This window comes from Cottoperca gobio, chromosome 10 (assembly GCF_900634415.1).
Source record: "Cottoperca gobio chromosome 10, fCotGob3.1, whole genome shotgun sequence".
NCBI classification, from domain to species: domain Eukaryota; kingdom Metazoa; phylum Chordata; class Actinopteri; order Perciformes; family Bovichtidae; genus Cottoperca; species Cottoperca gobio.
The window spans coordinates 3,736,070-3,752,820 of record NC_041364.1 but is presented as its reverse complement, the minus strand read 5'-3'; the positions used below and the strand labels follow the sequence as shown (position 1 = coordinate 3,752,820).

The 16,751-nt window shown below is 40.0% G+C and overlaps 1 protein-coding gene across 3 annotated transcripts in view; it reads right to left on the bottom strand.

The window, feature by feature from the left end:
* fstl5 (follistatin-like 5) overlaps window positions 1-16,490 on the bottom strand; it is a 132,699-nt gene extending 116,209 nt beyond the window's left edge. For 2 of the 3 annotated variants that reach the window (XM_029441467.1, XM_029441468.1), the window contains exon 1: window positions 16,035-16,490. In XM_029441467.1, coding sequence (XP_029297327.1) covers window positions 16,035-16,057 — 23 coding nt within the window. In that variant the 5' untranslated portion in view covers window positions 16,058-16,490. Of the gene's footprint in view, window positions 1-1,685; window positions 1,932-16,034 lie in introns of those variants that run through there. The other variant, XM_029441469.1, reaches the window with a different exon arrangement.
* Between the last annotated feature and the right edge of the window lie 261 nt (window positions 16,491-16,751).

The window sequence follows — 16,751 nt, the reverse complement described above, 5'->3', positions numbered from 1 at the left end:
ACATTATTTATGACTGTAAAAGTTACAATATTCCATGCTGAATAAAGCTGAATATATGTAAGGCCACCAAGTTCTAAACCTTTTAACGTTCTTCAGTTCTTATTAAGGTCAATTTTAAAGCGTAGAGCACAGTTGTGGGTGCAGTAAATAAGAATGAAGGACAAGGTGCCAGGGTAGTGCTGAAAGAAACATGCATACTCAACTGACCCTGGACAAACACAAAGTGAAGGTTGAGACCTCTTTAAGGTCACTGTGCTGTTTAAAATCTGTCACATAACATGAACGATGAACCAGACCGCCATTCAACACAAAATAAAACAATTTTGCCAAGCATGCGACTCGATTATTCTGATAATAAAATGAATCAATTGCTATGTACTGATATTATCAATATTATACAACATATTCTTTCAAACAAACCAGTTAATATTATTTATGTCTGTGTCGCATCTTTTTAGTGCTAGATATCCATTTATGAGATGCACAAGGTCACATCCCTGCCACATTAGCTTAACTTATTTCTATTATTGTGCTGCAACAAAACAAACAGATGACAGACAGAATAGAACAACAGAGCACAAAATGCTATGAGCCTCCTTTGCAGATCATTTAAAAATCAAAGCCTGTTCTGCATGATAGACAGTTTTCTTTATACCAATATTATTCTGAATAGTGTCTTTAAATGCCAGTTTTGCAAAGTGTTGAAATGACATTTGAAGCTTCATTTCTCAATTTCCTGTGGCAGCAACTTTTCAGCACTTTAGCAGCTTACTTTCTTACTATAGTATAAAATGCAAAGTGTCAAAGAAGAAAAAGTAACTACTTTTTTCCCCATTTGTTCAGTTATTTATCCACTTTGCTGAGCATGCATGCGTTTTTTCAGCGAGCACCCTACTTCAAAGTCAGCCAGTCTTACAGATTTACACTAGGGAGCAGTCCACTACAGTCATGTTGTGAAGCTGAGCTGCTTACCGAAGCTTAAGTGCCTTGCTTAACAGTTCCACTGTGGGATGGCAGAAGATAAGGTGATGTTAACTTGCGAATGTCAAATTTAGATTTCTTTATAAAATTCTACACAAGCATAGTTTGATCTCTGATGATAATTACATTTAGTTCTAGCATGATAAGGCAATTCTGTATATTTTCAGACATAAGACACTAAGTCTGTATGGTAACCAACTGAGACAATATGCATAATGGCCCAGTTTATAATATTAGATTATAATTATCTATAGATTAAGTAGGTATAACTTTAATATCGTAGCTGGTAAAGGTGGGGCTGAATAAAATGTATATACACTTCTGTGTATCTTAATCTAACATTTCGTATTAATCTGTAACTAAATATATCAAATTCATGTAGTTAGATTAATGTGATTAGAAGATGATTAAAAAATTGTAGTTAAATTAAGTAACTTACTTCAGTAAATATATTTACCGGTAACGTTAGGTTAGGGTTAGGGCTAACGTTAGCATGCTACCACAAACTGCACTTTGAAATAAGCGATGAATAGTGTTTTTAAGAAATTATGTATCTCTAATGTATACTAATAAACAATGCCAATGTTAGATTCAGTTAGGAGAGATACATTACCATACATTTTACCCTGCTAATCTCAGAAGTAACGTTATAAATCAGTTTATGCTAACAAATGTTAGCATTCTGGAGAAGCAGCTTGACTCACCGAAAGACGTTAGTTCTGGCGCACAACCGTTAGTATTCCCGATTTCAGCCATTTGGTGATAATAAAGTCGATTTTTGGAGGAATATTAAAAACACGAAGCCATAGGAAGGCAGGTGAACGTCAAAGAAGTTTTGTCGGAGTGTAAATTAACAAAAATAACACAGCAGGTGCAGGTGAATTCAATTATATGACTCAGTGGAAATTCAAGATGGCGCAGAGGTTCTTCATCGACCGCTCAGCAGAATTGCTCGGTGCTGCCACCTGTGGCCAGATGCTAGTATAGCTACAGTATGAGTATAATATAAAGTGGATATACAATAAAAGAATGAACAAAGCGTCAGTGAGAAATCTGGTGACAACAATGTAATGATACAAACATTTATATTCTAACCATTATAGGCAGTACTCATTATTTGGCATCCAGCAGGCGCCTGTAGCAATTGGATTTGTTATTTTATTTCTGAATCTGGTCGTATATTTACTTTTGCTGTTGTGCATTCATACGCAAATGTTTAGTGACACACAAGCAATAATGTTCCTTTTTTAGAATAACCACAAAACATTTCACCACAAAAATGATCTGTGCTTTGAAGAGATGTTGTTTGTTGTGCATACACAACAACTTCACCAGACAGCTAAAGTTTTCTTATTGTTGACTTAGTGGAATCTCTCAGAATGCAGACTGAGATTTAGTTTTCAGCAATTCTGAATCTGTACGCTGCAGACGGAAAAAAAACAATGTCGACTTCAGACTAGATGAGTGGACTTACTTAACATTATTCATGTTTCAACGCTCCTCTGGTTGTTCCCTACTGTAAAAAATATTATCTTTCCCGGGCCCATTTCCAGTAAAAATTAAGCCCACCTGTAAAGCTGAGAAATTGCATTGCGGTTGTGGCACATGGGCCTAGCGGGGATGCACTGGTGCTCCCGGTTTGCTCTGTAAACCAATGATTTCATAGAGAGTCTTGTTTGAAATTATTCAAAATGTCAGTGAGGTCACTGGAGGGGAACTTGAAGTCAGCAGATAAACGTCTCTGCTTTCCTCTCTCACCATATGCTTCAGCAGACACATTCCTGACCTCCTGTGTGCAGATCTCTTTAAGCACGCTCAGCGGTATTTCTATGTACAGATCAATTTGGTTGGAGTATTACAGTTTGTCTCTAAGATATCTGGAGAACACTGGAGCATCTGCTGTGTGTTTGCTGCCCAAGCACCCTGCTGCAGCATGTCTTATTTGGCAGAGTTATCATGGCACTTCTCGTACTGTTACATCCCCGGCAGCACTGTGCACTGATAAAGGACTTCTTCAAGTTCAAAGCACGTCCAAAACCACAAGCAACACACTTCCCCCTCGGGTAGCGCTTCCGTTTGGTCCCTTTTCTTCCGTTTACAATTGCAGAAAAGGCTGTGCCAATCTTTCAGAAGAAGCAGTTTCTTATAACAAAAGGAACAAAGCGATGTTATATATGCCTAAATGAGTATCTCAAAATGTACTCATGTTATGTCCCTGCATGGTGTCCTTACATCCTACGGCTTGCATTATTCTAGTGCATCAAGGTAACATCAGCCGCCTCTGTAGTCCAGACGTTTAGGATGTGCATGGAAATGAAACACTTGAGGTTTGACAAGAATGTGCTGAGAATATTTTTGCATTGGGCGCAAAAACATTTTCTAAGAGCTCAAACAGACCATACTACATTTCTCTCTGCAAGACCTGCAGTCAGTGAGTCAGTTAATAAATGGCAAAGTGGGTTTATAAAAAAAGGGGCAGCAGCACTTGCCTAGAGGTTAGAGACCTTGGCGTGAATGTAAGGTTGTAAGCTTATATGAAGCCCATATAAGCTCAGGGAAACTGAGTGTCAAAAATCTTTCCCTTCAGAATATACTGCTGAGTTTCCCCCTGGGCACTCAACCCCAATTTATGAAACTAAAAGGTGGTCAACAGCATCAGGAAGACACTGAGCGTTCCCTCTATATTTACGATAATCTGATATTTCACCTATGCGTTATACGGTAGAGACTATTTAACTTCTCATATATCCAAACACAGGCCTCATAACTTTACACTATAAATGTGCAGGGGCAGTATGTAGGCTATAAACACGGCTGTGAAGGATCAGATGTTACAATTCCCTTCCAGACAATCAATGTTGTTAATTACAACACTTGTAACAGCAGTGTCACTGATCGCAGGCCTGTGCTGGTAATTCATTAAAGGTAATATGCAGAATAAATGAGAGATTGTTTATTTCCAGAGTCTCCACATCCCTGAAAAACTCTATAAATCAGTTTACAGTCACATCCTAACATTAATGTATTTCCTTTTGTTTCACTTATTGCTTCTTACTCTGTATTATTCTTATCTTTATGTACACCAAGACATTAAGATGGCATTATTATTTCCCCTGCTTGCTTTTAATTTTCACTATTTTAGGCGGTCAACTTTAAAAACAATTATTTTTTAATTTGTCATTATTATTTATTTTTACTATACTATTATTCATTTAATTTGTACATTTTCTCCTGAGAACTGGTCCAATATATAAATTAATTTCCAATTTGCAAATCGCATCACATTGTACAGTGAATACCGGTTTAATAACATTTCTCCCGCTGTTCTTCATCTCATCAACTCAAAGCACATTTAGTCGTTGTGATGGAGGTTTTGTTGACATGCGAACTCATTAGCTGAAATGATTTAATCCGTAGCACTTTTTAGACTTCTCGTCCGTGTTGGCTCAGAAGTAAGACTTATTCTTTCTCTTAGAAAGCTTTTAAAGTGCCATGGATTTAATTAATAACGTCTGATATAGCTGAAAGTCAGATTTGTCAAGGTCAAGAATAAACCTTCATGCTCACGCTTAGCAGTGGATATAAAACCAAAATATTGTTTTGCTACTTTCGTTTTAGTCCTTGTTATTAATCACCGTGTTTATTACTACAGTGCTGATCCACATTTATTTAGTTTTTTTGGCAACACCTTGGGAGCTGCGTCATCATTATTATAGTACGTTGGCGCTGCTCTTTTAACATTTCAAGCCAATACTGTTACATCTTGACTTTTATTGATAAAGTTTGAGGTTCTGCTTGTGTCCTTTCAGATAGTGACTATCACTTCACATGATAACTGCCCAGTTCCTCTGTTTATTCCAAGCTGTTGCAGCAGCTGGAAACATAAAATGCATTACTTTCTGTGCGCCGGAGGATTTTTCCGGGGAAAAAAAACAACAACTCTACTATAAACCAAGTGCTTAGAGCCCCCAATAAAGCTGAAAGCTGTCATGTGTGGGATATTCACATTTCTGAGATATCTAATGGAAATACAGAGTAAAACGTTTTTCCCTTTTAAGGACTAACCTTTCCTTGAACCCAGGAACATTATTAGAAAGTATTTAGACTGCAGCAACCTTTTGGGTGCTGAATCGTACTTTCTGCTCCCAAGGTGCGATCTGATGGTTCAGCGTGGGGTTTGTAGTACGAAAGGTCACAAGTCTAGAGGCAGGTACAGCTTGTGTGCAGCATTCATTCAGACTGCAAACAAACACTGTTTGCTTGTATAGGGAATGTATGTTGCTGTTATTAATGTGTAAACTTAAGATATACAGCTGATTTTCCAAACTTTAACAATGAATTGAACTTAAGTAAACAGAGTTGTGGCTTTGCAGATGCAGGCCTTCCCTTTCGTGTGAGTTCAAACTCCCTTTTGACCCCATCACAACTAACTAGCCTCTTCACTGTCCGCTTTAGAGGAAGCTTAAACACAACTGCACCGATATAACTCAGCTCTTACAACTATTTGGTCAACAAGCCCTAATAAACACGCATTTCTTCTCTGATTTTATTTAGCTGAACTGAACCAGAAGTAATGTTTTAATCAGACTTTTTATTGATTTCAAATTCTGACATGACACATCTCATCAGCACACTTAAAAAATAATAATATGGCAACATGAACAGTCGTGTAATCCACCCACAATTAGGTGATCCGAAGCCACCTCGTCACAAAACCATCATTGTGTAATCACCGACCATTCATCTCAAATGACATGGTGACAGATGTTTTGGTGAGAGGGTGTACAGTGTCTTTTTGCTAAGAGAGCACTTCCTCTGCAGACGCCCAGCTGTGCTAGCAGCTGTATCTGCTGACAGCTCGCGTGGATTCTGCTTTGTGTGCAGCTTCTAAATGTCCTGTGATCTCCATATTTGGAAGACACATTTACATTTAACATATTAAGCTCATGCTTCTCCATACACCAACTCTTCAATCTGTTTGATTGTATAAGGAGTCCCTGCTGATATATAGGGGGAATCATTTGAATGATTGAGTGGTTTAATACGGATCATTGACACCTCAGGAGTTATAACCAAGTCCTTTTGATTTTCTTTACTTTTAACTTCAGAAATAAATGAATCAGTATTTTTGTGACAGACATGCTAGCTCACCTTTAAGCTGCATCTTTTAACAGCAGCCGTGTTCAATTGGATAAAATGCCAACGGAAGTGTAAGAGTTCATTAACCGTATCCTGGTTTGTGCTATCCATAGCAGAAATAATGAGCATCAGTGGATATGGCAGGAGAAAAAGGAAAAGGAACCCTTTGTACAAAGTGAGGCTCTGCTTTATTTCCTTCTTTTCATCTGAGGAGCAATTTTCAGAAAGGGGGATTTCTTTGTGGAGCTTAAATTGAGTCCAAATAGTTACGCCAAATCTGAGCAGGCATCGAAAAAAGCTGAGGGCCAACCCTGGCACAGCCTTAATCATCTCTCAAATATTCTGGATCACGTCCAAATAAGAGGCACTTGAGCTGCCTAATGTCTTTCCATAATCACCATGATATATTAAATGCGACCACTAATGCTAATGGGCTAATTCATTAACTTAATGAATGAGTTAGCTTGATAAATTTGCTTTAATTTGTGTATATTGTATGTCAATGTAATTGTCATCATATACCATGTGGGTTTTAATAACAGCGCTGTGCGGTGTAAGAAGTCATTTGACTTTTCTCTTAATGATATGCAAACGTATGCGTCGAGGCGTTCGCACACATAACCACATCTTTCAATAATCCGCAGAATACATGTGAAGTTTTAAGGTCGGACACCCGTGTGGTGATGTAACGTCTTGCACCGTCTTCCATGCTGGTAGGGGGTTAAATAAAAACCTGGTGGTGACGAAGTGTAACACTGAGTGAAGCAGTGTGAGGGTCCATATATTATATATGTATGTGTAATATGGGATGTGCATTGTATTATATTTCTATATTCGTACTGTATTGTAGTTTTATGAAATTCAAAGCTGTATATTTTAACTACACGGGACAAGAGTTGAAATGAGCTGTAAACTCTCAAATAAATTCAATTCCACTATTTTATTACTTTTCATACTTTGTCTGTTGAATGAAGGTTTAAATGTAAGTAGCACATATGTGCTTTTACCGAGAGGTTATGATGTATTAATGAACTCATATACAGGTAATTCATTCTCTTGCTCGCCTTTCTTACTCCGTACATTACAAATCTTGGTAATGTAATCTTGAAAGCAAAGAATAATCAGCCAGTTTGATTTAAGAAACTCCCAAAATAAGAAAGGATACATGTGAGCGTGACTGACTGAGGGACCTGCTGCTACATCATTACCTGCTGTTGAGGAGCACTTAACCTCCAAATCGCTCCAGTGGGGCTGCTCAGTGGCTAGTAGATAAAAACTGTGGTTATTCAGGTTTGACTGTGTGTTATGAAGCATGCTGGAGCTTTTATGCTCATTGAACCTCTCTTGCTTGAGTAAAAGTTAAAAAGTGTACTGACATCAGAGACTTTATAGACAAATGATCACATTGTTCGCCTTATTGCTTTAATTCTTAGACTCGTGGGGCAACAACACACGTGGGTAAAGGCACTCGACGAGCACAATAGCAATTAAACACATTAACGAACATCTACTAAATGCACCTGTAGGTGAGAACGTTTTGTGCTGCTTCCAATGTCAAGAATGAACTTATTAATAAAATAGTGCGAGCGTCATAAAAGTAAAATATGTACATATAAAATAAAATAATATAATTTGTCAGCTGGTTGGAAGACAGTGAGGGATCACACCTACTTACAACTAGAATTTGAATCAGTAGTTCTTACTGCCAACACTTCTACTTAATAATTTGTTTTTTTGGCTAAAATAAGTGGAGAAACACGGCACTGAATACCAGCACAAAGGAACTTCAGAGAAACTCTTCTCATCATTTAAAAGCCCTTATATCAATCACATCACAGTCCCTGCTGTGCATTTACAAGCCTGAGTTCACTGCCACACTAAATAATTAATGCAGACTTCTTAGGATTTGTGAACCCTCACTTTCACTGGACTTCAAAGGAGCAACTTGCCATCTACAACCCTCGTTCTGAACCCTTTAGTAAACCACCGCTCCGATATCCCCGACTCATTAGACGGGACGCACAGCCCCAAATGCCAAGCGGATAAGAGCAGTGCATCCCCGTGCCACCAGATAGCAGATAATGAAGGAGATAGGCCCTTGTGTAAATGTGTTGGCGGTATGTTGTGATGACATAATTCATTATCCCCCTTATCTGTTTCATTCAGATATCTATCAAAAGGGATACAAATGTGATTACACTGAGCTTTGAACTTATGCTGGCGTGTGTCTCGTGTGTGTTTGCTTATGTATGTGTTTTCAGGTAACGCCTATATGACTGTCAATCAACTCTTTTTACACCCAGAACTCCAATTAAGTTTTGAAATACTCCGCCGACACTGTCACGGTGACACCTACAGATCATATGTTGTATTGTTCGGAATATTTAGTAAATGTGGGAATATGTGTGAGCCAGTAAGGACGGCAATAGTGGATAAGAAAAAGTTATTTTTCTGCCCCGGTAGCACTTGCAGGAGCTGGGAGTTAATTCACTTTCAAAGTTAATCTGCCTTAAATCCAGGCAGGCAGAGAAACTTCTGAAATCAAATGTGGAATTTCAATGATCCTCGCGTTTAGAAAGTCTCAGGACCAAAACAGGGCAGAGATTCTCCTTCTTGGGTCTTGGGTCATGTGAGACTGGTGCGTACGATGAGAAGAGGCGGAGGGTTTGCAGCAGTGAAAACATTAAGAAAGTCGTGAGGGTAACGGGAGTTCAGCTGGTCAATCACTGGAACGCTAATGAGCCTCTGATGTCTTTCTAACTCAGCAGCTTTCTTTGTTCTCAGCAGGACTATAGATGTTTTGTGTTACGGGCTGTGGGCTCTCAGTGATCACTGAGCCTCGCTCAGGGACTCAAACGTTATTTTCTCACAAAGCTCACAAACAGGATGTGTCGTTGTCAGTTTCACCTGCACCTTTTTTCCTTTTTCAGTTTCTCATTCTGTCTATTTTAAGACATAAACATGTAGAGAAAATGTGTGTTTTGTGAGATAGATAACGACATGACAAATCAAAGGAATTGTATTGAATCAGTGGAAAGAATGAGCGTTGAATCTCAAGCATGGCGTGTTGGCTGCATGGTGCTTTCAAAACTAAGGTGACAATATCCACCTATCAAAGCCGGGCCAGCTGTTTCCCCCCCCCCCCCGTTTTCCACTCTGTGTGCAGAGCCAAAACTAAACGACTGCTAGTGGCTTTATACACGAGAGTGGTACCGATATATTCAACTTTTTGCAAGATGTCAAACTTTTCCTTCGAAGTCCCTGACAGCTTGTCAAACTGGGTCTGCTGAGGAAGATTGTGTCCTACCGTTGAAGAAGAGCTGCTCAATGTACTTTTATGAACAACAGTGTTACTTTTAATTAAGTCCAATTTTGTTATTGCAAATTTGAATCAAAACATATTTTTTAAAAGTAATCAGCGACACACTTGCAGTGGCAGGATTTGAAAGTAAATTGAAACTAATTACATTGGATAAAAATAACTATTCCTAGCACTTGGATCTAATTGAACTAGCAGGGAATTTATGGGAGTCTATTTTTGGAACGAATGGCACTTGTAAAGAGGCTCTATGTTTTCTCAGACTATATCATTTATCTTTGATCCACGCAGGCAGTCCTAAGAAACGCCAGATAGCCCACTGTGACCAGGCCTCCGCTGCCAGTTTGTACTGTATGATAATTTGAACAAATTCATCCTCAGAGAGTGTGCGCATTATTCATCACAGCACTGAAAAGTGATTCTAACATTTCTTTTGTCATGCACAGCATTTTTGTCTCGCTTGGCAAAAACATCTAAGAATTATAAACAGCTAATTGTGTACTATCAGCTCCGACGGTACCCTGGGATTCATCCAAAAAGCTACAATTATTAACAATTAAGATGAGCGAGCACCACAACGCCACAAATTATTGAACAGTCGTTTTACACATCAGAGGACATTCTTTGTGCGACGACTCCAGAGTGCACCTATAAGTTCTGTATGACAGCGGGGACTTGGGCATTATATGGATCACATTAGAATCATTTATGATCGCAGGAGTCTCCACATGCGAGGCAGTGGCAGGAAAGACCTTGACTTTTCTTTTAAAGCCATTTAATTTATAGACCATTTGGAATATAGTGAGGTACAGGCTGTCGCTACAACTCTGCAGGAAAATGACTGGCCGAGGCACATTGGCTCTTCCATTGTTAACAATCATTACATAATCTCACTGATCTGATCTACTGTACTGTGCCCGGAACAATGGCGTCACACTTGGCCCACAGCGGTGAAAACTGAACTGTGACCTATGATGCCATTAAAATGCAACGCATGGCCAGACCGCCCCAACACCCACCTCCCAAAGTGTCAAACGCTTCCAACAAACAGCAAACAACAGCATTATTATCACCAGCGGCACCAACACCCCCACCGACTGAAACATATTCTACAATGGCTGAAGCCACATTTGCCACCAGCCAGTTTGCAGCACCGTGACAGGATTATTGTAGAGCCTGTTGACCCTCACCCTTAAGGTTTCTGCAACTTCTGTTGTGGTCTGACCATCTGCCAAAGAGCACCGAGACAGAGAAAGAGCCGTTTCAATATTTCACCAAGCCTCGGCTTCAAAAGTAGCCACAAAAGCATTGGTCTGCTGTGCTGTACGAAAAGGGTTATGCCAATAACAATTTAACAATCCACTTGGAGTTCAATCAAGACATGGAGTGGAGGAGGTCATGCTTCAGAAATCTAGAGCTGTTTGAAAAGTCAGGAGACAGAAGCTCGTGCTGTTGCCTTAGATTGATTATGGGAACAAAATGAAACAAAAGGAATATGCTGTGATCCAGTGGAAATGTTTGACTTCACTGCACCGAGCAGACATCCTCATACATCATTACAGCAAGTTAAGTGTGTGATAATAATCTAAATTACATCACAAGTGTTCTCATCTGTAACGGCTACATGTGATCAGAAGAGGTTTTCTGTGTGTTCGCATGCCACGAGCAACGGTGGACTCACACATAAAAGAGAAATGTAATGTTCTCAGTAGAAGAAAAGCAGGTTTTCACTTCATCAAACAACCCCCCTCCCCCCCCCTGCTTGCCAGGCGACATAAGGATGTCAGGAGGTAGTGTCTCCTAAATATGGCAGCAGGATAACATATCTCACCGTGTGTGGGTCTGCACAATAAAGATTCCACATATTGGAGAAGGGAACAACAAAGACAGACACAGAGACACAGATGGGAGTTGGCAGCGGTTACAGCTTAGCTCCGAGTGGGATGAAGGGAGATGGAAAAGGGGAACGCAGTGTTAGAAGTGTTATTGTTGAGGTGGGATGGGGCCGAGTTAGAGAGATAAAACAAGAATAGCTAAAATCCTTCTCAAGATATGGCATCATCTACTATGATTTATGTTTTGTTTAACATAAAAGTAAAAAATGTAATCAGAAAAGTGGTTGGAAGCACATGTTCTCTTTCTCCCTCATTCATACATTTTCGTCCGGGCCTCGCCCCGCCCACCGCTGCTCGCACTAGCTTGAGCTCCAGAGCGACGGGTTTTGGCGTCTTGTCTATTTTCTCCGTTAAAGGAAACATCGGAAAGATTCAGCCTTACGTGATTGACTCAGATGAGGAGTCTGTTGTGCACCAAAATCGGGGACTAGCAGACTTATAAGCATGGTAACTGTAGCTAGCATCTTTTATTAGTTTGTTGTTTCTCAGCTTGTTAGCTTGTAACTGGCAGTGGTTGATGGTAAACATACAATAACATTTAGTAGGATTTATTTAGTAGATATAAGGAAGCTCCAAGGTGCGGTAAACCAAAAACTGCACACGCTATTGCTGTCAAAACGTTCTACTATGCTAATGCTAATGCTAATGCTAATGCTAATTATTGCGCTCTGTACTGACGAATCCGCTCTGCACTGGAGGTTTCAGGTTTATTTGACAGCGATCGGCTTTTAAATTGTGACGTCCCTAATTTAGTTTGACCGAGGTCCGTTAGAATCTCATATTTTAGACAAGTGCACAGACATCCCCCCCCTTTAATAGAGGAAATGTCTCTCCAGCGACTCTGTAGAGTCAAGGTCAGACATTTCACGGGACATAAAAGTCTGAAAATCACATTTTGAGTGGAGGGGATCTTTCACAGTTGGTGTACCAAAACACATACTGAACCAATTTGAAATGTAGATTCCCAAAGGAAGACATGTAACTGCTCATCACCTGATTCATTGTTTTACATGCACAATGTTTTTTTTAAATCTGAAAATGTGGCCCCTGAATTCAATACAGTTCTTTCAATGAAGACAAAATTCAGATGTTGGTAAATACGCTAGCTAAAAGCACTGATGCCACTCTGCTAGTTTCCATACTTAACTGCATGTAAAAATGAAAATGTGTGGCGTTTAATTTCTTAGCGCTGAAACAGTTTGTTGGCGAGCAGCTGCGTGCAGTGACTTCTCGGAGTCTTGTCCTCACCTTGAGGTTGCAGGCAAAGCGATGGAGACGCTGCACAAAAGTTCTGTGTGCACGGGCAAAATGTTGCCTGCTACGTTACCTAACCACTCATTTCCATTTTAATGTCTTTGTCTGTGTTTATTACACAAATAAGATGTTAAATAGTGATAGAGCCAGATTATCCGTTTCTAGCTAGGCTAACCACCTTCTGGCTCTGAGCACAAACATGAGAGTGATATTGATTCTCTCATCTAACGCTCAGAAAAAAAAAACAAGTTAGTGCATTTGCGAAAAGGTTGAAACCTTTAAAGGTTGAGTTCACCCAAAGTACACATCTTCTCACTCTGCTCCAGCGATAAATATCCACGCAGATACTTTTGGTTTTATTTGGCCAAGCTTTGAGATTTCAAAATGTCTGTCACCACCGGTACAATGGAGGTTAATCTAATGTGCTCAAAGCGTTCACAAGTTACCAATAAGATCCATGTGTTTTGTCCCGATCAATCTGGATAATCTGCAGAACTCACTGTTGACAGTTTTCTTTGGAAATACTGTCTACGAAAGAAATAGTCCCTACAACAAGAAGAGTATTTACGTCCATTATGTTGGACTGGAGGATGACATTGCTCAAAACGAATAAAACCAGAACCATCTGCACTATACCATGTGAGAAAACTGATTTTGTCTGGTAATATGTAACGTTGGCTAGTATGATGAGTTTTCTGATGTGGAAAGTGTTCACATCTCCATGTGTAAAGTACATTTCACTGGATAAATGCAACAACACTGCCTTATATATGGTACCTTCTTCTGTTCTGTTCACATTTTAGTTCAGTAGCCGAATGGAAAAGCACCTAAACATATTGGATTTTGTAGAACCCAAAGGAAGCCGGCAGAGTTGCAGTACAGTTGTTTGATCTCCCATGTTTGTTCAGTGTCCCAGTAGAAACCACTGCAAGCTTAAAATAGACGATACAGTAGCCATAAAGGGGTTAGTGCATGATCACAATATTAATGGTGTGGAATGGAAAAACCTTTCAGACCTTACTTGGCAATGAAAGGTGAGCTGCTGGATTTGTGGAGGCATCTGTACAGAAAGCCATAAAGGTGGCACTAGGAAAATGTGGTTCTCCAATCCAGTTTGCTCTTTAAAACAGCCCCATAAAGACATCTCGGAGGGTAAATGGGAAAGATCTTTCAACCTGCTTGCAACGACAGGACTCTAAAATTGTTTCTGTTTCAGTGGCAGCGCAATTGTCCTCCCCAACAGCTGCACACACCCACACCTTGACACGCAGTACCGTCTCTCTCAAATCTCAAATGCTTCAGCATTAATTTCCTTCCTTCTAGTGACAAGAACTACTAACTGAAAAGCCTTTCCCACCCCACGGTGCTCTGAGAAAGTCATTGTAATGAAATGAAAAGCAGAGCAGCTCCATTAACATCACTACCTGCTCAGCTGGCACCATCTCCTACCTGTTGTTAAATGTCTTAATTGGATCTAACCCGGGGATGGGGGGGTGGGGGGGAGGAGTGGAAAAGCTTTTTCTAGTCTTGGTTTGGTGCAGTAAAATGTTTTCCCTGTGAGAATACTGTGAACACTGTTGTTTGGCTTCAGCAGTGTCATCGTGGGTCTGAAAATAACTGTAAACTGAGTGTATCAGAATCATATCTTTCTGAAAATCAACATTATATCATGACTTTTTCCATATTCCTCTTCAACTTAGTGTGTTGTTAACTAGCACATAAGTCTCCTCACTATCTATGTATCTATCTATACAATTTATATATACATTATATATTACTTGGTCTCTGTTTTATATTCAACTGGAGAATCAATTAGGAAGTGCAGCCTTGAAAAACAGATCCACTCATTCATCCAATGCGCCACTGGAAACTGGAAATAGATTCTATCTTGTGGTTTCAAAGCGCTTTCACAGATAAAGTGAATGCATTGTGGGAATTAATGGATTGAAGTCGGATTGTAAAAGGCACACAGACGGCTGAACGTTCAAACTGCATGGATTCTGTAGCATTCACACTTCCTCTGCAAGAATTTTAATTACTGTCGCAATTAGTGGAAGAATGTGTAGTAATCATCTGTGTCTGCGTCTGGTAAATCACACAGAACGTCAAAATGATGCTGAGGATGCTATACGGATGAACAAACACATCGTCTGTCGTGTACCTGTAAATTAATAAAGTTCTTCCCAGTCTAATCAGGAGTACAGCAGCTGGCACACAACTAACTACAGTGCTTGTTCTTTTAGCAAGCGCCAAGTAAAAGTCACCAGAATATTCGGACATTAATTGGTTTTAGAGTACATGTATGCACTCTAAACTCAGTTACAGGTAAAAGTATGTACTATTAATAAAATGTACTTTAAGTGAAAAGTAAGAGTACTCAATGCTGTACTCTGATGACCCTGTGAGCGTTACACATTAATATTAATACATATTTAATGCATAATTAGCATTTTATTGTCAAGGTGAAGCTAATTCTAAATATTATATACATTTCGTGGAAGTATAAAAATATATATAATAATATATAAGTATAATAAAGTAAAGCAACAAGGCTCTAAATATGTCAAATTAGATTTTTTTTTTTAAATGTAATGGCATAAAAGTAAACATGAAACAGTAGTAAAACTACCTCAAATGTGTGTAAATGCAGGTTTAGCTTACAGATAGCATGTTTTTTCATTTTTCATCACTACAATGAGTTGTAACCTATGATATTTTAGCAGCATACTATGATCTAACCAAGAGGCTACTCTATATCCATCAACAGAGAGCTCAAAGGATTGCAGGCAGTAAATCTGAGTCGTATCGATGGCAGAACTTAATCTGGTTTTAGGTTAGCTCTAACTCCATCTGCTGCACCATCGCGGCGATAAAAACAACAAAAAAAGACCCTAAATTTAATTCGCAAACCATCAAACAACACAATTAACGGCCATCCCCTGCGCAAGAGCCTATAATATACTGCCAAATGAGTCAGGCGCAAATCTGAGGATGAAAAACAAAAGTATAATCCCTCTGCTGCTAACGGTGTCACTCAAGGATTAGCGTGCCAAGGAAAAAAATAACACACTAAGTACTACGCGGACGAATTAAAAGCTCTGGGCACCGTGGCGTGTCTCCAATCGTTTCAAATGCATTGATTGTGTTACAGTAAGAAGTGTCCCTGACAGAAAGACAGCGACTGTAACTTCAGATATCCGGATATCAGTAGATTTGAGCCTCCGGAACAAGTGAATTGTGAAGGTAAAAGCCCGAGGCGACAGATTGTGAGATGTTTTGTGAGTCAAGGAGAGTGACCTGGTGGATTATTAGAAGAGAGTTGAGGCGCCTCACCGATGGTGAGGGTTAAGCTTGCTGTGTGATAGCGAGTCAGAGAAAGGGGACTTCGTCATGGATGGAGCTACAACAATTAGTCCACAACAAACAAAACATTTATTTATTTTTACCTTTGTGTCCAGACGTAAACCATCCAGGAGGATAATCCAAACGAGATTAGAAGGAAGTGACACTTCTCAACAAACTATTACTAGAAATTAGAATTACTCGAGCTCCGGTCAAATCCACGGCTGTAGTGTAATCTCCGGTGGGGAGAGAGAGAGAGAGAGAGAGAGAGAGAGAGAGAGAGAGAGAGAGAGAGAGAGAGGTGTCCTCGGGAGAAGTTTGCACCTATAAACAGCCGAAGGGGAGGTTGTTAATCCTTTCCCAAAATATCATCAAGGTAGAGTAGAGCCGATGGAAGAGGACGCAGAAAAGCAGAAGGATGTGGAGTTCAGCACCACGGCACAGTGGACAGCTCCGACGGCGCAGCGATCTCACCTCGGCCGCTCTCGGGTCTCGTGTGCGCCACCGAGGCAGGAGCCACCAGCCCCAACCTCACCTACTGGCTCAGTCCCGACCGGATTTACATACAATCACGCAGGAGGGAGGGAGGAGAGGGAGGGATGAACCAATCACAAATATCCCGTAGTAGGCAGTATAAGCAACGGAACGAGGGCAGACTGACAGACGGAGTGTGGAGCGTTTATGTGCCAAAGCGAAACTGTCCTTGACTAAGAGGGGAGAGGAAGGAAAGATAGGGAGAGTTGGGTTTCTTCATGGCTGCCCCACTCACACACTCGCACACACATACATGCGCGTGCTCCAGTGAGGTAGTGTTGAATAAA